Raw genomic sequence first — 22309 nt, 5'->3', positions numbered from 1 at the left:
ACTCAACCTGCAGGAGGTTTGTTTGTCGTGATTGAGAGGGGGGAAACAGCTGCGCGCACGGTTCTGACAGATGTTTGTGTCTTAATAGTGGTAAGTCGCTCTGGATAACAGCGTCTGCTAAATGACTAAAATGTAAAATGCAAATGTTTTACATACCGATCAAAATTGTATTTAATTGTTTTATGTTGACGTCACAAATGTATCATTTGTACATTTCTTTATATAAAAAAATATTTGTGACATTTGACAGTGTAAAACCTTGCAGGACTACTTATTTCTCTGAGAGAGGGTGGATATACAGCATTTAGCAAAAAAACATGATTATTTTCTCTTTGAAATGAAACTATGAAGTGATACATTTCCAACAAATGCAAGTCTGTCATTGAACAACCACACACCATGATTAGATAGTGAAAAAACACACCAATCTCTTTCATAATCTCTTTAAACAATAAAAGCTCATTTACTAACATTTATTAAAATGGATATATAGTGTTTATTCATTTGTTGAATCCACATTGTTATCATATGGAGAATAACTGTGCAAAGAGCAGAGTTATTCAGTCCTTTTTCCACTTCCATATCCCAACCCTAGATGGCAGCAGCAACTGGGTCAGTTGCTCAGTTAGTTCTGCCAGCAATGTGCTAAATTACACGATTACTCATAGGTGTTGCCAATCAGTGAGAGAGGTGGAGCCTTGGTCTAGCGGTCCTTGCCTGCATTTGTTTGTGTAGATACTTTTCTTTTGGACTTTTTTCTTTGTATTTCCCTTTTTGTATATTATTATTTTGTCACCACAGCTTAAACATTAATGAACAAACTGATTGGGCTGGCCAATTAGGAGAGTCAAGACCGAGCTAGCCGTTTACCCTCATACCCTTACTTCTCACGTCAACGCACACATTCAGAAAAGGTTACGTATAATTTAGTCAGGCCTAAAACCCCAAGAGGACTGTGTAGCAGTAGTAGTAGGCTGGCTAGCTTCGACAGCAACTAGGATACTGAAATGATGTTTATATTTAAGATTGTGACATTTACTTTATTATGTCCAGGTACCGTAGTTGCGCAAGGTTTCAATGCCCGGTGTCCATGAACACAAAGTGTGGGTTTTCATCAAAACAACATTTCCTGCCATAAAAGGACTATCCTTAATCTCTAGGAACAATACTTAGCGTCGGTTGAGTGTGTCCCTAGCTATCAACAAAGTGTTTAAAACCTGTTTTTATCCAAGGTCTTCCATTTTTCGGCTGTAGTTTTTTTCAGCTCGTGTGACTGCGCAGTCTACAATGGCAGCCCACAGCCAGAAAATGGTGCTGTCTGGAGGAAAGTTTCATCAGAAGTTTATTTTTCAGATATTCACACGTTATACAACATGTACGCATTGAGACGGGATTACGGATTATAGATACCCCTTCAGTGGTGTGATTTAGGCTGGCTAGGTGATTTTGTAACAACATGAATTCTGAAACTGAGAAAAATAAATTGCAATGGGAAGTCTGACTGGGAAAATGGTAGGCCTACACTGAATTTAGCGTACCAATTACCAAATGTGCACTACATGACCAAAAGTATGTGGACACCTTCTTGTCAGACATCTAATTACAAAATGATGGGCATTAATATGGAGTTGGTCCCCCTCTGCTGCTATAACAGCATCCACTCTTCTGGGAAGGCTTTCCACTAGTAATTGGAACATTGCTGCAGAGACTTGCTTCCATTTAGCCACAAGAGCATTACTGAAGTCAGGCACTGATGTTGGGCGACTAGCCGTGGCTCGCAGTCAGCGTTCCAATTCATCCCAAAGGTGTTCGATGGGGTTGAGGTCAGGGCTCTGTGCAGGACAGTCATGTTCTTCCACATCAATCTCGACAAACCATTTCTGTATGGACCTCACTTTGTGCATGGGGGCATTGTCATGCTGAAACAGGAAAGGGCCTTCCCCAAACTGTTGCCACAAATCTGGAAGAATAGAATCATCTATAATGTCATTGTATGCTGTACCGTTAATATTTCTCTTCACTGGAACTAAGGAGCCTAGCCCGAACCATGAAAAACAGCTCCAGACCATAATTCCTCCTCCACCAATCTTTACAGTTGGCACTATGCATTCGGGCAGATAGCGTTCTCCTGGCATCCTCCAAACCCAGATTCATCCATCGGATTCATCACTCCAGAGAAAGTGTTTCCACTGCTCCAGAATCCAATGGCGGGTCGAGCTTTACACCACTCCAGCCGACGCTTGGCATTGCGTATGGTGATTTTAGGCTTGTGTGTGGCTGCTCGGCCATGGAAACCCATTTCATGAAGCTCCCAACAAACTGTTTTTGTGCTGACGTTGCTTCCAGAGGCAGTTTGGGACTCTGTAGTGAGTGTTGCACCTGAGGACAGACGGTTTTTATGCTATACGCGCATGAGCACTCTGCGGTCCCGTTTGCGGGGCTTGTGTGGCCTACCACTTTGCAGCTGAACGGTTGTGGCTCCTAGATGTTTCCACTTTACAATAACAGCACTTACAGTTGACCGGGGGAGCTCTAGCAGGGCAGAAATATGACGAACTGACTTGTTTCAAAGGTGGCATCCTATGACGGTGCCACGTTGAATGTCACTGAGCCATTCAGTAAGGCCATTCTACTGCAAATGTTTGTCTATGGAAATTGCATGTCTATGTGCTCAATTTTGTACACCTGTCAGCAACAAGTGTGGCTGAAATAGCCAAATCCACTAATTTGAAGTGTCCACATACTTTTGTATATATAGTGTATTTAGGCCTGGTTGCTATCTCTTCAAAGGAAGTTGCTACATAAAGTCCCGCATAATATTCTCTATTAAATGTGCTTTATACAGTGCATTCGGAAAATATTCAGACCCCTTTTCCAGATTTTGTTACGTTACAGCCTTATTCTAAAATGGTTTAAATATTTTTTTAAATCCTCATCAATCTACACACAATACCCCATAGTGACAAAGCTAAAACAGTTTTTTAGAATTTTTTTGCTAATTTATTTAAAAAAAAATGAAAACAAATAACTTTATTCAGATCCTCCGTAGAGCTTCAGGACTGTGTCGAGGCACAGATCTGGGGAAGGGTATGAAAACATTTCTGTAGCCTTGAAGGTCCCCGAGAACACAGTGGCCTCCATCATTCTTAAATGGAAGAAGTTTGGAACCACCAAGACTCTTCCTAGAGCTGGCCGCCTGGCCAAACTGAGCAATAGGTGGAGAAGGGCCTGGTCAGGGAGGTGACCAAGAACCCGATGGTCACTCTGACAGAGCTCCAGAGTTCCTCTGTGGAGATGGAAGAACCTTCCAGAAGGACAACCATCTCTGCAGCACTCCACCAATGAGGCCTTTATGGTAGAGTGGTCAGACGGAAGCCACTCCTCAGTTAAAGGCACATGACAGCCAAAAGGCACCTAAAGGATTCAAGATTCTCTTTTGTCTTAATGCCAATCGTCACATCTGGAGGAAAACAGGCACCATCTCTATGGTGAAGCATGGTGGTGGCAGAATCATGCTGTGGGGATGTTTTTCAGCGGCAGGGACTGGGATACTAGTCAGGATCGGGGGAAAGATGTATAGAGAGATCCTTGATGAAAACCTGCTCCAGACTGCTCAGGACCTCAGAATAGGGTGAAGGTTCACCTTCCAAAAGGACAATGACCCTAAGTACACAGCCAAGACAACACAGGAGTGGTTGTGTACAAGTCTCTGAATGTCGTTGAGTGGTCCAGCCAGGGCCCAGACTTAAACCCGATTGAACATCTCTGGACAGACCTTAAAATAGACAGGTGTGTGTGTGCCTTTCCAAATCATGTTCAATCAATTTCATTTACCACAGATGGACTCCATGTTGTAGAAACATCTCAAGGATGATGAATGTAAACAGGATGCACCTGAGCTCAATTTCGAGTCTCATAGCAAAGGGTCTGAAAGGGTATTTTTGTAAGAAATGTAAAAATAATTTGTAAAACATTATAAAAAACAGTTTTTGCTTTCTCATTATGGTTTATTGTGTAGCTTGATGAGGAAAAACAACAACAATTTAATCAATTTTAGAATAAGGCTGTAACGTAACAAAATGTGGAAAAAGTCAAGCGGTCTGAATATTTTCAGAATGCACTGTATATAAATCAGTATAGTGGGCTTCGGAATTATGGAGGTATGTCCATTGGAAAGTGGTTAAAATTTGTAAAAAAAATAACAATGGGAAATGTATAAATGTACATCAAGTATTAGCCTAGCCAAGCAGGCTCAGACCTCCAGCGACATAGCTATGTTAGCTTGTGCTGGAAGTTCGAGCAGATGGTTTGTTGACAGCACGCTTCTAACGTTAGCGTCTATTCACAAAGGTATCTTCCGTCTGGGGGGGTTCGTTAACAGCTTCGACGCTCGGTCCGAAATGTTAACATGCATCGCATGCTGTATGGTTTTGGAAACATTATCTTTCATATCAGCTAGAAAGAATAATAAAATAAAGGTTAAATTACAACACACCTTATAGGTTTAGGGTTTCCATATGGCCATATTTCCACGTTACAGCGATTTGTTTACGGAAGACTGAGGTGACCACCTGTGCTAGTTAGCTATCTACCGTGCTCTGAACACCTGTGTGTAACGGAAGGAAGGACGCCAGAATGTTGTAACTGAAAAATACAGGCAGATGCAACTGTGTTAAACCGGGTTAAAATAGTGTACAGTAAGTGTATATTTAGCATTTGTGAAATTGGTTTCATGTGATATGCAAGTAAAGAGCTTCATTTTTCTAGAACCATATCGCATTTGAGAATCGATTTATGTTTAGATGGAGTATTTGACTGTTTTGGCAGCCAGAGCCAGTCTACCTCTAAACATAGCATATACAGTAAGGTCCTTGGAGGTTAAGGAGTACACTCCTTAACAGTATATTTTCAAACTATTGCCAAGCTAGAGCCCTATGGAGGATATCCATCCACCCAAAATACAGCCATGTTCATGTTTACTTGTACTAATTAAGTACTAATGTTATAGGACCAAAATACCAAAATATGTCATTTTAGCCTGTGGTGCCTGACTGTAAGATCATTTGTTGAACTTTATTAATTATCCATGCACTTGTACATATACCAAATTGTATATAATATATATAGGCTATTCTGTTTCATAATAAATGTGTGGATTTACTGAGTGCTTGGTTGTTATACATCTGCAAAACAGCTCTTCTATGACCAGAGACCATAAAAAAACAGCCAGTGTCCTTCTTTTGTACATTGCACATGTGCCTCCCCCTGCTAATTTATTCAAACCTCTTTGTGCTTGAATGTTGTCTGTCCATCAGAATCACAGCAGGATAAGGCTCCATTATCAGACTCATGTGCTTGACTGCTGTCCAATTACTGATACAGACTTTCTAACCTTTATGGTGTCATGTTGGAAAAGTACATTTGAAAAGATCCATGTGATTTGCAGAGATCTGAGTACCCATGTACTATATATTATTTTGAGGTCTCAATGAAACTATCTGTAACCCTTACATTTACGTAAACGTTATTGCTATTCTCTCTGTGTTTGTGTTTTCATTGGTTTGCATTGCATGTCTAGCACATCAGATAAATGTTGGAATGATGTTCTCAGCCTGGTGACCACATTGTTCCATTTACAGCCTTGTGGGCCTAGATCCTAACGATAGTCCTTAATTTGATTTCAGCCTTGATACTGTAAGTAACAATCAGGCTAGGCTGAGAGTGAACAGGATTTAGTGCCAAATGTACCTCTGTGAGATATCTGTAAAGTGAGACATTCTCAGTGTATTGTATGATGCACTTTGAGACAATCATGTTCAACTAGTCCCTCTTACAATGGAAGTGCATTGATATACATTCTTTATCATCTCAGTTTAATTAGTCCCTTTCAAACCGCAATCAGTACAATACTGTGTTGAACGTTTGTGTCCCTTATATCAATAAATAATACTGATGATAATTCACAAACTATACATCCAGTGGTTTGACACTTAGGCAAACTCAGCTATACAGTTACTACAAAGCGTGGGGAGACGTCTGACAAATAGAAAGACTGTGTGACACAGGTGGCTGCACTCCTCAGCATTTGTTGCCATGCAGCTATTATATCATGTTGCAGGAGAGCCATGTGAACTCCCATACACGTGCAGATGCCAGTATCTGTGTGGGTGCTGACGAGCGCATCCTCTTGCCTCACACTCTCTGCAATATCTCTGGCCACGGTGATGCTTGGGATCAAAAAGGTTAAATAAAAATAAATTGGCTCTCATATCGCTGAGTCTCAGTGGTTGTTGTGGAGACTTGCAACATCATATGTAGGACTTGACATATGCAGAACGAATGCCTTAAGTTAACTATAGTACTGGGAAACTGCTCAAGAGGAACAAGCATTTCGTAGGCTACTGTCAATGGAACATTATGGGGCGGTTTCCTGGACAAAGATTAAGCCTTGTCTTGAATGCTTTTTTTGGTCCAAGTCTAGGTTTAATCTGTTTCTGGGAATCCAACCCTATAGGTAACATAACAAAAGCTTAAAGCCTGCTTTACACGGTCATAGAGAACTACAGTGATTTTAGTAGTCAGACCTGACCCCAATTCTGTCATATTGTGCAGCAGTATGTTAGCCAACTTAATTATCTTTAAAATGCTGCCCCTGCCAAGGCAGCAATGGATCATCTGTCTTCTGGACAGATATAACAAATGATGTGTTTAATATGATTGTTTAATTACCCTGTTGTAACAGTTGATGATTTTTTTGTATTATTCTCTGTGAGTTTCTCACTCAAATTTCTGTGGCGATCATATCCTCATAGTGTAACCCTGAGCTGTGGATGTCCACGTCGAGCTCCGGCCGACTCTCCAGCTCCACTGTGAGCTCCTGCAGGATTCTCTCCAAGTCTTGGTTCTTCTTGTGCATCTGCAGATAGTTGAGCTGAAGCTGGTTCTGGTACTTGATGACTCTGTCCTTCTCCTTGTTCCACGTCTGTCTTTCATGCTCAAAGCTGTTCAACAGCCTCTCCTGAGTCTCTCTCTCTTCCCTGAGCTCCCCTTTCAGTCTCTCCACCTCTCCCTGGAGGGAGTCAGTGCTCATGCACCCTTCTCTCCCCCCACTCTGGTCTGACCTCTGCTGGGCTTGGGCCTCCAGTTTGGCCTTCTGCTGCTGCCTCTGTTCTTTTGCCAGGGCCAGATCCTTTTTAATTCCTTTGATGTCTGTCTCTAGTATACCCACCTTTTCTCTTAGAAGATCAGCCTCGTTCTTCTTGCGCTGGAGCTCATTGTGGCATACCTGGGGTGGAATAGATGAATTGTGTCATTATAAAATGAAGTTTGCTGTTGAACATGGAGGCCTAGTAGATAATGACCTAGATTCAGCATTGTCACTCACACTTAAATGTGATTTAGATCTGCTCACCACTAGTGCAGCGTCTGTACTTCACTAAAGAAATCTATTCTGTATGCATATCATACTACCTCTGATTTTCTTTTGACAAAAGAGACCCAGTACCTCGACCTCCACACTGCGAGAGTGTATCTTGTCCTCTTGTTCTTTGTTCTGCTGCCCCAATGCCTCCATTTTGGCCCGAGTCTCCTTCAGCGAAACCTTGAGGCTGACGATGTCATTCAGCTTGTGAGTGACATCAGCCTGGGAGTCCCTGAGATGCTGCTTCAGCAGGGAGATCTCCCCAGTCTTTTGACATACCTAGTAAAGAATGCAACAAAAAAAAAATGCGTTGAATTACTGGCTGCTTTTGAGAATTTTTTTAAATTACATACTCTCTGGCCTGTGCAAACCCTGTGCAAACCCTGTGCAAACCCTGTGCAATGCGTTCAGTACCTATAACTAGTTTTTCTTAGTGACCTGACCAGGAAATACTTTGGGCCCACTCAGTCACAACTAGGGCCCTGATTTTCATGGTAAGGCCATGTGGTCAGGAAAAATTCATGAGACATGCTGGCCACACTCACCTCCCACTGGGTCTCCTCTAAGGTGGGCTCAAACTGGGTTTTCTCCCTCTCAAACGACCTCAGTTTGACCTCTGTCAGGTCCTTTTCCTGGGTCATCCTGGCCAGCTCATCCTGGAGCCTCTGCTTGTCCTGTTGCAGCTGACTGACCTGCAGTTGCAAGGCCTGGTGGTTCCTCACGGTCCTGTGCGAGACCTGCCTGAGCTTGATGGAGCACCTCTGCTTCAGGCCCTCCATCTCCTCAACACAATACCTCTGCCTCTCCTCAAACAGCTGGCAAGTGTCCACCTCTTTCTCCTCAAAGCTCACCTGCAGCTCCTGCAGCTCTGTCTCACTCTCCAGCAGCCTCTGCTCCAGCAGCTCAATGAGGGACTCGTCCATTGAGATGGGAGAGCGATTACAGCCTCCCATCTCCTCCAACAGAGGAATAGGCTGCTGAGTGGACGGTATGGAGACGGCATCCCTGTTAGCCTTCACTGCCCCTCCATTACTTAGAGCTGCAACCCTAGCACTAGCTCTAATGCCATTGCCATTGGTCCATGTAGAGCGGGGGGGCTGCAGGGGATGGGTCATGCCATGGGCTGAGCCTCCTGCACACTGAGACAATGGGCCTGTGGAAGCACTGAGGCTCCCATTGGCGCTTTGAGTAGGCAGGCTGGACATTGAATCCTGCCCAGAGTCTGAGAGGGTCACTGAAAAGGTGTCCTGTTTGGGCCTCTGGGAGTCTTTGGTCCTTTCTGAGGGAATAAGCAGGTGGGTGAGATTGTCGCGAGTCTCTGTGGAAGAGGTGCTCCTAGGGATGACTGGCTTGAAGGCTGTGGGCCGGATCAAAGCGTTCTCGGTATTCTAGAGGCAGAGGAAGAAGAGCAAATAGTCAATGGTTTTAGTTTTCAACCTTCCTTTTAGCAATGGAGATGATCATGTAAGCAAATACTGATACCAATGAATAATCAATTCTTTAGTGCTGACGAGAACAGATAACCACCCAGAAATTGGAGATTTGTACATGTAAAAGTACAATGTAAGAATATACAGAATACATGAAACTGTCATGAAACATGAGCTTATTCCATATGTCCCATTTGTGCTGTCTGGAAACACCACCAGTTATACCCAACCTCCTCCTCCACCCTGTTGTACTGTCTGAGAAAAGATGAATTGTCCTACTCTGTGATATTAATAATGTGTTGCGCTGTTTAAGTGTGAGCAGTAATCTTGTGGACTCCTCTCTTGGGGCATAAAGGCCTATTCAGAGAGCAGGACTTGGATAAGACAAGATAACATCACTGATGACATCTTACAAACGATCAAGGCATTGCAATCTGCAATATTTACTGATTTTAATTAATAAAATATAGCCTACCCATTCATTCTTAAGGATATAACTTATAATGCCTCACGAGGGCTCCCGAGTGGCGCAGCGGTCTAAAGCACCGCATCTCAGAGTTAGAGGCGTCACTACAGACCCTGGTTTGATTCCAGGCTGTATCCCAACCGGCCGTGATTGGGAGTCCCATAGGGCGGCGCACAATTGACCCAGCGTCGTCCGGGTTAGGGTTTGGCTGGGTAAGCCGTCATGGTAAATAAGAATGTGTTCTTAACTGACTTGCCTAGTTAAATAAAGATTTTTACAAATGAGCTTAGTCCAACCCAATCATTAAGTTGTATAAGGTTATTTTACACCATTGTTTGTTTTTGCTGTCATTTTAGTCTTTCTAAACTAATAATGTATAGCTTAAAATAAGTTTACAATTCTAATTTAAATCTCTTGGACTGTCAGTCCTTGCATCTAGCTCTGTCTATGACTTTGAGTGTGGTTACACGCATTTGCAGTTAGGCTGAAACCCAAACTCATTATTGTGGCTTAAGTCATCAACCTTGGCGATGGTTAAAAAGACTGGACAACACAAAGCTTGGTGTTTCAACAGAGGTAATGTTTTTGTTTGCTATCTACTGTGCTTGTCTGATCTTGAAGTTGTGTTTGAAATGGCCTTCCTGGCTATCAATTGTACAACACAGAAATATTGACACAGACAAGTATGTTGAGCAAGTATGTTGAGCAAGTCAGAGACTCACCTTCTCCAGTTTCCCAGACATAGGCAGCAATTTAGGTGGCACTCTACTGTCTGGTTCCGTATCAGTAAAATGTCCCTGTCCTAAATGGTCCTCTGTTGGGATGCCTCTCTGGTGAGTTGTCCGCGGCTTGTGGCTCACTTTTATGTAAAAGAAGTCCTCACTCCTGCCTGCCTGAGAGATGGCTTTAGATGTGTTGTTGTAGGACCCCTGTGCAAAGCTATACTTCAGTAGGCCATCCAGGCTCCGCCCTGTCTTCCGGTGATGGCCTGCTTTCTTTAATTTGTACTCCGTTGCCTGACGGTGCTTGCTGTGAAGACTGTGACCTGAGATGAGGCTGCTGACGCTTCCCATGGTCTCTGAGCATAAGGGAAAGCAGAACGGATGTCCTGACAACTTTAACGTATTTTGTTGAAGAGGTACTTGTGGTGCGGGAAAAACTCATGACCCCAGGGAGATATTGTCAACGTTTCCATCTGAAGGGAAGAAATTGAGATTCAACTTGAGATTTTTTGTTATACTTTTCTCACTATTACTTTCGCAACAAACCATACTGTAGACATACCCTCTCTTCATCATCTCTGCCCTGGGAGATACAAGGTCCCAGATGTTGCTAGCCATGATCTCAAACCCTCTAGGGAACAGACTTAATGCCTTTGAGTTGTCACTAGTTACTAAGTAGCAGAGGTCTCCAAAGTGAATGAGATTGCCCATGGGCTCCCCAACCACCTGGTGGCCTTTCTTTAAGCATAATGTCCACAGGAACAAAAGCATGGCGCAACGGGCCAACTATAATAGTCACATTAAGTAGTACGTATCTGACAGCTAATCCGTTGCAAATCATTCTTAACACGGCGTGGCTGGCGTGGAAGACATGCATAGCTGTCACTGTTAGTGTTTTTTCTATTAGAGTATGGTGCAAGTGCAGTTGTTTTGAATGAATAAGGAGTGTTAGTATTCCACTGTTTGTCTCTCAGGAGGAGATGAAAAAACGGACAAAACATGCACCAAGTAAGAACTCTTCTGCTCACCTTATCTTTTCATAGAAAATGCAATAATAGCTATGTGGACAGTGACTAGAATCACAATGGACGAAACAGAATACAGCCTCTTGGTCACTATCCTATACAGCATGTCAGAAAAAAACGGCTATTTAGCTTCGTTCAGGAGAAGGATATTTTTTACATGTTTATATTGTTTGACATGGTACTGTTTGGCAGTACCTACAATTGTCCTCAAATTATAGCTAATTATTGTTTTGATTTGTACCTTTTCAAGTACAGAACAAATGCCAGATGCCATATGTAAACAATCTTTGACATCATCCTCCCCCCCTCCCACCTCCAGCCTATCTGTCTGTCTGACATTCTTTCACAATCCCTCTCAAATTCTAGAATTCACCACCAAAATTCATCACAAGACTAGAAAATATTCACATTGACTTACTGCCATGGCAAAAGCATCCATCTAGCAGACTAACGCGCAGCAATCCCTTCAGTCCTGGAAATACCACGTAGCCGTGTGTGTGTACGAGTGTGCGTCCCTGAATGAACCATTCATGCAGTGAACACACCACCACTATCACCAGCCAAGAGGCTACTATTCTGAGGGGCTGGGTCTTTCTTTGCTTTATTCAGAGGAGGCCCGGCTTTGCATAACTGACATGTAAATTCATCTAGACGGGAGATGGGACTTTGGAAGCCCCCAGGGAATGGGGTGTACGACATGTGCTCCTTTTACACTGGCACACGCCGCTCAAGTGATTAACTCCTTTTCCTCACAATGGATTCTTTAACCCCCTCCCCCGTACACCCCCAAACTCCCTCCGCCCCCTTTTCTCCATCAACTGACTGTGTAATACCCCCCCCCACCCCCTCTTCCCTGTTCCTCCCACACTGCCCCACACCCACTCTGAACAAACAGCTCTCTGGCTGAAGAGAAATAACCCCTCTTTCTCTTTATCTGCTGAAGTGCGCCAGTCTTTGTGTGGACTTTTGTCTGGTATTTGATTTATTCCTACTGAACAGCAAACACCATATTTGAGTGTTAAATAAATGGCTACACTTTAGAATAAGGGGCAAATTGTGCAGTAAGAGTGATTTACTGCTGAGGGCATTGAGTGGCTTTTGAGCGGCTTTGAGTTGCTCTTAGTGCTGCTGTATCAGTTTCAGCTTGCCCACTTTCTCAGCCTCTCTAGGAATACACTGTAAAAGTAAACCCTTGTTTTAGGCAAGCAGCCTAAATTGATTAAATCTTTTAACACACAAACCTTAATTGATCAACTTTTTTGGTTGATCAAGGGAATATTTTGTGCAATGTTCACAGATGGAACATTATTGATTTTAAGAATATTCATTTCAAGGGCTTTCAAAATAAATCAATTTATTGAGATTCAACTCCTGATAAACAACAGGGCACACCTGCATTAGCAGTAGGGAGATATTTCCCCAAAAATCTGTAGATTATTGCTTTCATTTTAGTCTATCATAGATTTTCAAGATAATGTACATGAGCTGTCTTTACTAAACCCTATCAGAGGCTCTTCTTATATTGAGGAAGATTTTGTAATTTCATCAAGATTACATAACTGAAATATATTATACAAATCCATCTGACCCTCAGGCCTCCTAGGATCACAATGATGTAAGGCCTTCAGTCACTGGAGAACAATTGGGGGTATGTGGAGCTACATTGAGAATGGGGTTTGGGGGAGTGATCTCTTTGTATGAGTGTGTGCATAGTGAGGGGGAGGGTTTGCTACACGTGCCCCCACCAAGCCACAGCTGACCTGCCTGACACAAAAGCCTGCCACACAGTGGACCAGCTGACACTGAGACACACAGTGACACGCGTAGCCAATCCATTACCTCATAGGCGAGAGCAGGGACATATAGGGCAGGATTTATACCTGTCCCACAATGAACGAGCCGCTCAGCTCTGCTGTACCTCTTTAGCAAGAGGTCTTGTTTCGTGCCTCCCCCCTAGGTTGGAAACCTCTGCTAAAGAGGTACAGTAGAGCAATTCGCGATTGTTTATACTGATCTAAAACGACTCTTATATCTGTGATGCTAGACACAAGCGGTAAAATGCCAAAGGAAGACGCGACTCTGGTGCACATGGAAATATCTTTGGTTTGTCTCTATGACATTCAGAAGCTGAGCTATGACCTCGTCAAGGAGTCTAAGAAATTGGAAGTAAATTTCTACAATGTGTGAATCTGTCACTAATCAATTTTTTTGTATTTTTATATTTTTATTTAACCTTTATTTAACTAGGCAAGTCAGTTAAGAACAAGTTCTTATTCACAATGACGGCCTACCAAAAGACAAAATCCCTCCTGCGGGGACGGGGACCTGGGATAAAAAATAATAAAATAAATGCAAAATAAATATAGGACAAAACACACATCACAACAAGAGAGACAACACAACACTACATAAAGAGAGACCTAACATAACAACATAGCAAGGCAGCAACAAATAACAACACAGCATGGTAGCTACACAACATGGTAGCAGCGCAAAACGATACAAACAGTATTGGGCACAGTCAACAATTGATTAAATCACTTTCTGTAAAATAGAATATGTACTGTATAATTAAATTGATGGTTGACATAAATGATCATAATAAAACATATTTGGTAGCAGATTAACATTTTTGTTAATCGGGTCTAGACTTCATTTTCCTTATCCATTATTATTATCATTAAATAGCCTACCTGAAAGATGTAATGAGCATTGTTAAACTTCGTAGAATTGCAGAAAATGAGCTTCAAAACAAACAAACATTTTCTTAGGTCCCTTAATGTTCTTAGGGGGGAGGTGGTAGGGCGGGGGGTCATGACATTTTGTGTCACACAGCCCAATGTTATTTTCTGTAGAAATATGGTTAGGGCCCTCGTGGCGCGTAAACTGCGAATAGATGGACTGAGGAGACATAATTATAAAGCGTTTTTAGCTTTAAGTCCTCGCAGTCATGACACAGCCATATTCCAAGCTCGCATATACAGTTGAAATCGGAAGTTTACATAGACTTAGGTTGGAGTCATTAAAACTCATTTTTTTAACCACTCCACAAATTTCTTGTTAACAAACTGTAGTTTTGGCAAGTCGGTTAGGACATCTACTTTGTGCATGACACAAGTAATTTTTCAAACAATTGTTTACAGACAGATTATTTCACTTATAATTCACTGTATCACAATTCCAGTGGGTCAGAAGTTTGCATACACTAAGTTGACTGTGCCTTTAAACAGCTTGGAAAATTCCAGAAAATGATGTCATGGCTTTAGAAGCTTCTGATAGGCTAATTGACATAATTTGAGTCAATTGGAGGTGTACCTGTGGATGTATTTCAAGGCCTACCTTAATACTTAGTGCCTCTTTGCATGACATCCATGGGAAAATCAAAAGAAATCAGCAAAAAAAATTGTAGACCTCCACAAGTCTGGTTCATCCTTGGGAGCAATTTCAAATGCCTGAAGGTACCACAATCATCTGTACAAACAATAGTACGCAAGTATAAACACCATGGGACCACGCAGCCATCATACCGCTCAGGAAGGAGACGCGTTCTGTCTCCTAGAGATGAACCTACCTACTGAACCTAATCTAAAAAAAAGAAGCCACTGCTCCAAAACCGCCATAAAAAAACAGATTACGGTTTGCAAGTGCTCACGGGGACAAAGATCGGAGATTGGAGAAATGATTGGAGAAATGTTCTCTGGTCTGATGAAACAAAAATAGAACTGTTTGGCCATAATGACCATTGTTATGTTTGGAGGAAAAAGGGGGTGGTTTGCAAGCCGAAGAGCACCATCCCAACTGTGAAACACGGGGGTGGCAGCATCATGGTCTGGGGGTGCTTTGCTGCAGGAGGGGCTGGTGCACTTCACAAAATAGATGGCATCCTGTGGGACGGAAAATGATTTGGATATATTGAAGCAAAATCTCAAGACATCAGTCAGGAAGTTAAAGCTTGGTCGCAAATGGGTCTTCCAAATGGACAATGACCCCAAGCATACTTCCAAAGTTGTGGCAAAATAGCTTAAGGACAACACAGTCAAGGTATTGGAGTGGCCATCACAAAGCCCTGACCTCAATCCTATAGAACATTTGTAGGCAGAACTGAAAAAGCGTGTGCGAGCAAGGAGGCCTACAAACCTGACTCAGTTACACCAGCCTTGTCAGGAGGAATAGACCAAAATTCAGCCAACTTATTGTTGGAAGCTTGTGGAAGGCTACCCGAAACGTTTGACCCAAGTTAAACAATTTAAAGGCAATGCTACCAAATACTAATTGAGTGTATGTAAACTTCTGACCCACTGGGAATGTGATGAAAGAAATAAAAGCTGAAATGAATCATTCTCTCTAATATTATTCTGACATTTCACATTCTTAAAATAAAGTGGTGATCCTAACTGACCTAAGACAGGGATTTTTTACTATGATTAAAAGTCAGGAATTGTGAAAAACTGAGTTTAAATGTATTTGGCTAAGGTGTATGTTAACTTCTGACTTCAACTGTAGATTGTGTGTGTATGTGTGTGTGAATGTGAGACACCAAAAAGGACAACAAAAACCTTTCCAGTGTGTGATGAGGTGAATAATTGAAAAGGAAGGTCCTGTCTCTATCTCTGTATGCTGTCAACGATTCTCCTCACATCGCTTGACATTGTTCCCAATTCATTGTGTGGCCATGTTGAAGGTATGAGTTATCTTCGTTAGACTAAATGACACTCTGCTGGGAGTGATGTGGGAGACAGAGACAAGCATCGATCTGTCACTTTCACTCTTATTCCCCTGCTATCCATCCATCCAGGCTGTGCATGCCCTAGTGTGATTTCTCCTCAGAGCATACAATGGAAGCTAATTGGATAATCCACTTAGTACATTGGTGAGGAGGCTGTGAGTGAATGACCCCTCAGCTCTGAATAGGGAATCGCACACGCTCATTCCTACTGCCACTGAGGGAAGAGAGAGAGTTTTTTGTGTCTGTGTGCGAGTGAGTGATATCAATGAAAATGTCAACACTATGTTTGAAGTGAGTATGGGTATTTTGTAGGCTACCCTGAGTGCCCTTCAATCAATCCTTTTGAGTGGTGGAGGAAAGGGCCTTGTGTGGATGGGGGGCAAAGTTAAATGAGTGGTTGTGGCGAAGAGAGCATGTGCTAGTCATTAATTAAACACTATTGCTTTTCATTAAGGTAAGAACAGCCAGGTCCGTTTTAATGGAGGCCTATCTCTGAAATTAGAATGCTTGCCTGAAGCGATTCAACCCTTTCAAATTAGACATTAGGCCGTCAAACAATCAACCGTTACTCTACAAAGGTGATGCTCATTCTATGAATTGCATTTCTGGGGTGCCCGGTGTTTCCAAAAGGCATTTGCATAAGCCTAGCAGCTGGGCTCCGTACAAGGAGAAACGTGTCTTAATTTGCATCCAAATGGTACCCTTAATTAATGACCAGGCCAAAAAAAAGTATGTTTGTAAGTGACGAGGCTTTATGCCTAATGTATTATTACATATCCTTATTGAGCCAGATTATCCACCTTCTACATCGATTATTGCTCTCTGATGTCTGTACACTTAACGTTCCTGAGTATTGAAGTGGCTGGAATCTATCCAAAAACTGTTTTAGAGAGTTGTGTGTGCATCGTACATTAGATGCTACAGATCAGTAGCCTCTCCGTAATCATAAAATATTTACTTCTTAGGCTTTTATCTCGGAGTCAGACTAAAAATGAAAGGCCACAGTGAAAAGTAAGGCAGCAAATTGCAGTATTTGTCTACCTTTATCGAAAAGTGAAATTGTAGAGACCCATACTACTTGCATCCACTTACAGATAAGTAGTAACTTTCAAAGTAAGTACAGTAGGTAAAAGTATCTCTAGGCCTAACCTTCTTCAATAATGTAGGACCACAGATAGAAAGCTTGTGAACCCCCGCAAAAATTCAGAAGCCCCCAAAAAGTGACAAGAGTGTCTGCTGAGCTACATTAGAGGGGAAGTGAATTTAGCTCCAAACTTTCCAGCCTGGCCTCAAAGATACAGTATATGAAACATACTTACTATATGCATTTCTGTCTCAAGTCTATTTACTTGAAACAGAAACGAAAGTATGGAGGTTGGTTGGGGGGGATGGGTGGGTGTATACGGCGACCGTCTAGCAATCCAAAGGTTGTGTGTTTGAGTCGCGCCGGGGACAACTGTAGCATTTTAGTTCATCCTCCCCCTAACCCTTATTCTAACCTTAACCCAATTCACCTAACCTGCTACAAAAACTCTCCTAACCTTTGTTGTTTTGTTCTCCTAACCACTAACGTTAATTCTCCCTGTAATTCTTCTTTGTTGTTCTGATGCAAAATGCAAATAAGTCTACCAAGACGTATGATAAGTTACATCATCCAATTTGTATGCTATTATATGACCGGGTAAGATGTATGATATGATATTATACATCCTCTATGTCGTATGATATTGTATGACAGCTATTTAATTCATAACGTAACATATTACGTAACGTATTACGTTGTTCTGGGATTGATTTGCACTCTTTGCACCAAAGTACATTCATCTCTAGGAGACAGAGCGCGTCTCCTTCCTGAGCGGTATGACGGCTGCGTGGTCCCATGGTGTTTATACTTGTGTACTATTGTTTGTACAGATAAACGTGGTACCTTCGGGCATTTGAAAATTGCTCCCAAGGATGAACCAGACTTGTGGAGGTCTACAATTTATTTTCTGAGGTCTTGGTTGATTTCTTTTGATTTTCCCATGATGTCAAGCAAAGAGGCACTGAGTTTGAAGGTAAGCCTTGAAATACATCCACAGGTACACCTCCAATTGACTCAAATGATGTCAATTAGCCTAGCAGAAGCTTCTAAAGCCATGGCATAATTTTCTGGAATTTTCCAAGCTGTTTAAAGGCACAGTCAACTTAATGTATGCAAACTTCTGACCCACTGGAATTGTGATACAGTGAATTATAAGTGAAATAATCTGTCTGTAAACAATTGTTTGAAAAATTACTTTAGTCATGCACAAAGTAGATGTCCTAACCGACTTGCCAAAACTAAAGTTTGTTAACAAGACATTTTAATGACTCCAACCTAAGTGTATGTAAACATCTGACTTCAACCGTATTACCTCAATTGCCCCGACTAACCGGTACCCCCTGTACAACGCCTCGCTATTGTTATTTTACTGCTGCTCTTTAATTATTTGTAATTTTTTATATTTTTTTTGCTTATCTATTTTTTACTTATTAATAACACTTATTTTCCTTAAAACTGCGTTGCTGGTTAATAAGGGCTTGTAAGTAAGCATTTCACTGTAAGGTCACCTGTTGTGTTCAGCGCATGTGAAAAATAACATTTAATTTTATTTGGGGAGTTTCTCCCATTCTTCTCAGCAGATCCTGTTGGAAGGTGAACCTACTCCCCAGTCTGAGGTCCTGATTACTCTGGAGCAGGTTTTCATCAAGGATCTCTCTGTACTTTGCTCTGTTCATATTTCCCTTGATCCTGACTAGTCTCCCAGTCCTTGCCGCTGAAAAACATGCCCACAGCATGATGCTGCCACCACCATGCTTCACCGTAGGGATGGTGCCAGGTTTCCTCCAGACGTGACGCTTGGCGTTCAGGACAAAGAGTTCAATCTGGGTTTCATCAGACCAGAGAATCTTGATTCTCATGGTCTGAGAGTCCTTTAGCTGCCTTTGAAGCAGGCTGTCATTTGCCTTTTACTGAGGTGTGGCTTCCGTCTGACCACTCTACCATAAAGTCCTATTTGGTGGAGTGCTGCTGAGATGATTGTCCTTTTAGTTCTCCCATCTCCACAGAGGAACTCTGGAGCACTGTCAAAGTGACCATTGGGTTCTTGGTCACCTCCCTGACCAAGGCCCTTCTCCCCTGATTACTCAGTTTGGCCAGGCCGCCAGCTTAAGCAAGAGTCTTGGTGGTACCAAACTTCTTCAATTTAAGAATGATAGAGGTCACTGTGTTCTTGGGGACCTTCAATCTGGTACCTTTCCCCAGATCTGTGCCTCGACACAATCCTGTCTCGGAGCTCTACGGACAATTCATTCGACCTCATGACTTGGTTTTTGCTTTGACATGCACTGTCAACTGTGGGACCTTATATAGACAGTTGTGTGCCTTTCAAAATCATGTCCAATCAATTGAATTTACCACAGGTAGACTCCAATCAAGTTGTAGACACATCTCAAAGATGATCAATGGAAACATGATGCACCTGAGCTCAATTTCCAGTCTCATAGCAAAGGGTCTGAATACTTATGTTACATTTCTAAAAACCAGTTTTTGCTTTGTAGATTGATTTTGATTTGATCAATTTTAGAATAAGGCTGTAACGTGACAAAATGTGGAAAAAGTCAAGTGGTCTGAATACTTTCCAGAATGTACCATACATCAGATTTGGGGGTGGGGAAGCAAATATGTGTACTCATTCACTGCAATAGCATCCCTACATTAGCATCGCTGAACCAAGCCTCATATTGTCACGCCCTGACCATAGAGAGCCTTTTTATTCTCTATTTTGGTTAGGTTGGGGTGTGACTAGGGTGAGTAATCTAGTGTGTGTATTTCTTTGTTGACCTGGTATGGTTCCCAATCAGAGGCAGCTGTTTAGCGTTGTCTCTGATTGGGGATCACATTTAGGCAGCCATTTCCCCAATGTGTTTTGTGGGATCTTGCTTATGTGTAGTTGCCTGTGAGCACTCCATAGCTTCACGTGTTCGTTTATTCGTTATGGTTTTTTGAGAGTTTTATTTAATAAACATGTGGAACGCAGATCACGCTGCGCTTTGGTCCGAGTATGCTTCCAACGACGTTCGTGACACATATACAGATGCTTTATTTGGGTATCTGGGACAGTTATTTTGAGAGCCTCTTTAGCAGGTCATGACAGTTTTTTAATGGTTAGTCTGAAAAAAACAGTTCCGTTCTGCTCTCCAAAGCCTGTCATCTCCAGTTTTTCTACACCCACACGTTTCTGTATTCCTTTTGATTACCCTGCATAAAGCTGCACTACAATGCATGTCTATGCAGGTGCACAGTTTATCCAATCTCTCATCTTGTCACCAGATCTGTCTGCAGGTTTCAACACATAATGTACACAATGGTCACAATGTTTTTGTGGTTATAGCAGTGCACACCAATTTCCTTGTTTGATGTGCACTGGGGAGGTCTGTTGTCTGATAGAGACTAAATACAAGCTGTTGAAAAGCTGTAGTCTGAAACAGTATATTGCTACATATTATATTACACTTGATAGTGTTTAGAGACAGCAGTGTAATGCTAACACCTCAATTAAGACCGACGCACATGTACTCCGGAGAGTTGTTCTTTAGAAACAAGCTAAACACCTCCACAAAATGACAAACTTTTCTACTCTTTATTTGTTCAAATAAAGGTTCTTCTTCAATCATAGACGGCAAAACATTTGCTCTAACTACAGTAAAATCTTGCCGAGTCAGAACGTATTCAACTTCTTTCCGTTGCCTTTCCATTACTTCCTAGCGTGTTTACCTTGGGCTAGTCATCGATATGAACCACTTGTACCCCGTCACATCCAGTTTAGCAGCCATAACATTTGAGCCTGAGGTGACCTACCTCCATTACTGAGTGCTGAGCTGCTTTCCCGGGTCTGCCTCTTCCATGTGGAGGATGGCTTGCGCTGCTGAGTGGGACACACAGGGGCAATGTCTCTTTTTATGTTTGTGTTTATTTTTCTTTGTCCTCTAAGCCCGTTTTTGTCTCTCCATACTGTGTGTTCACTTCATCCCATCTCCCAGGAATTGAGCGCTGTCACCCTCCCACAGAAATACATAGCTACATTTGCTATCTTCCTCTTTCTACCTCTCCTTTCTCCTTGTTCTTTCCCTCTTTAACTCCCTCCCACTGTCCCTTTCTCTACCACTCACTCACCCTTTTTCTTGCTCACTCCTATCTCTTCCTCTCACTCTCCCATCATCCTATCTATTGAGCGGTATTTCTCCACTCTGCTTTCTGTACCCCTCCCTCTTCCTCTTTCAGCTCTCCCTCTCTCTGCTCTCTCTCTTTCTCTCTCTCTCGCTCACTCTCTCTCCCCCTCCTTGGCACTCAGTCTAAAGATTCTGTTATCCATCATAACTCACTCCACTGCCTGTGTATACCCACATACCATCAGCCCGCTGTTCTTATTGGATGCCTCCACACTCTTCTGAAGCTATTCCTAGGCACGGTGTGCATGTGTGTCTGTTTCAGTGTGCACAATGCTGGTTTTGGAATTCAACCCACTGTGCCATAAACATTTCTAATCTATGTTGATTTACTCCACGTTAATAATACAGAGGAGCAGGCAAATCAATTATAAAACAGTAACAACTTAGTATGTAACAGCTTACACAATGTCTCTACCGTATTTATTTGACAGTTTGTGAATACTATAAAGAATTGTGCGCTGAAAACAGGTTGGTTTTAAATGAAAGTTAAACTCTGACAGTGCTCTGGAGCTGATGATATGACTCATCCTCTGCTTCTCCCTGGTCTGAGCGCTCAGTGTTTAGCTCCTGAGGATTAAAGCTGCTTCACTGGTTCCTCCAGCCCTGCTCAATAATTCACACAGGGATATATTTTGGTTCATAACAGTTATGTAACAGATGCATTAATGATCAGCTGGATGCAGGTTAGAACTCCCACTGTGGTGTTGGTGGAAGACGCATTCCAAACCTCTTATAGTAGCTCTACTTAGATGCATTAAAAATGACCTTTCTGTAAAAATGGATGTTCCTTCTTTATTACTTTCCCCTAACCCTACCACCCCTCCCCTAATTGGAGTAAACTAATGGACAATAATTCTTAGGATTACACTTCAAGCTTATACTGTACTTGTCACAACTTCCGCCGAAGTCGGCTCCTCTCCTTGTTCGGGCGGCGTTCGGCGGTATAGCCGCTCCATTTTTTCATTGTTCCATTTGTTTTGTCTTGTTCCTTGCACACCTGGTTTACATTTAATTGTTAAACGTTTGTGTCACGTCCTGACCAGCAGAGAGAGCAATTGTATTAGTTTTGGTCAGGACGTGGCAGAGGTTTTTGTGTTATGTGTAGATTGGTTGTTGGACTCTCAATTGGAGGCAGGTGGTTCTAGTTGCCTCTGATTGGGAGTCCTATAAACAGGTGTGTGTTTTTCTTTGGGGTTGTGGGTAGTTGTTTTTGCACTGCATTTTGTGTGCCTGCAAAACTGTTCCTGTCGTGTTTATTGTTTTTTTC

At 42.3% G+C, this 22309-nt stretch overlaps 1 protein-coding gene across 3 annotated transcripts; it reads right to left on the bottom strand.

Moving 5' to 3' along the window:
* Positions 1–5044: 5044 nt before the first annotated feature.
* Positions 5045–21030, bottom strand: LOC115199865 (leucine zipper putative tumor suppressor 1). 3 transcript variants are annotated; one of them, XM_029762375.1, is made up of 5 exons: positions 20672–21030; positions 10039–10511; positions 7966–8808; positions 7505–7699; positions 5045–7285 (listed from the first exon to the last, which is right to left on the bottom strand). In XM_029762375.1, exons 2-5 carry the CDS (start codon positions 10387–10389, stop codon positions 6782–6784), a joined length of 1893 nt encoding a protein of 630 aa, XP_029618235.1. In that variant the 5' UTR covers positions 10390–10511; positions 20672–21030; the 3' UTR covers positions 5045–6781. The 3 variants fall into 3 exon arrangements, with proteins under 3 accessions (XP_029618235.1, XP_029618236.1, XP_029618237.1); XM_029762376.1 differs by lacking the exon at positions 20672–21030 and adding an exon at positions 11482–11727; XM_029762377.1 differs by lacking the exon at positions 10039–10511.
* Between the last annotated feature and the right edge of the window lie 1279 nt (positions 21031–22309).

Source organism: Salmo trutta, chromosome 9, assembly GCF_901001165.1.
Source record: "Salmo trutta chromosome 9, fSalTru1.1, whole genome shotgun sequence".
NCBI lineage: Eukaryota > Metazoa > Chordata > Actinopteri > Salmoniformes > Salmonidae > Salmo > Salmo trutta.
Note: the sequence above shows the minus strand (reverse complement) of the source record. Positions and strands in the feature narration are given on the sequence as shown.

Coding starts and splice junctions, on each gene's coding strand:
- LOC115199865 (XM_029762375.1), bottom strand. CDS start 10,389: ATGGGAAGCGTCAGCAGCCTCATCTCAGGTCACAGTCTTCACAGCAAG. Junction 8,809..10,038: donor TGTCTGGGAAACTGGAGAAG/GTGAGTCTCTGA, acceptor CTCTGCCTCTAG/AATACCGAGAACGCTTTGAT. Junction 7,700..7,965: donor TAGAGGAGACCCAGTGGGAG/GTGAGTGTGGCC, acceptor ATTCTTTACTAG/GTATGTCAAAAGACTGGGGA.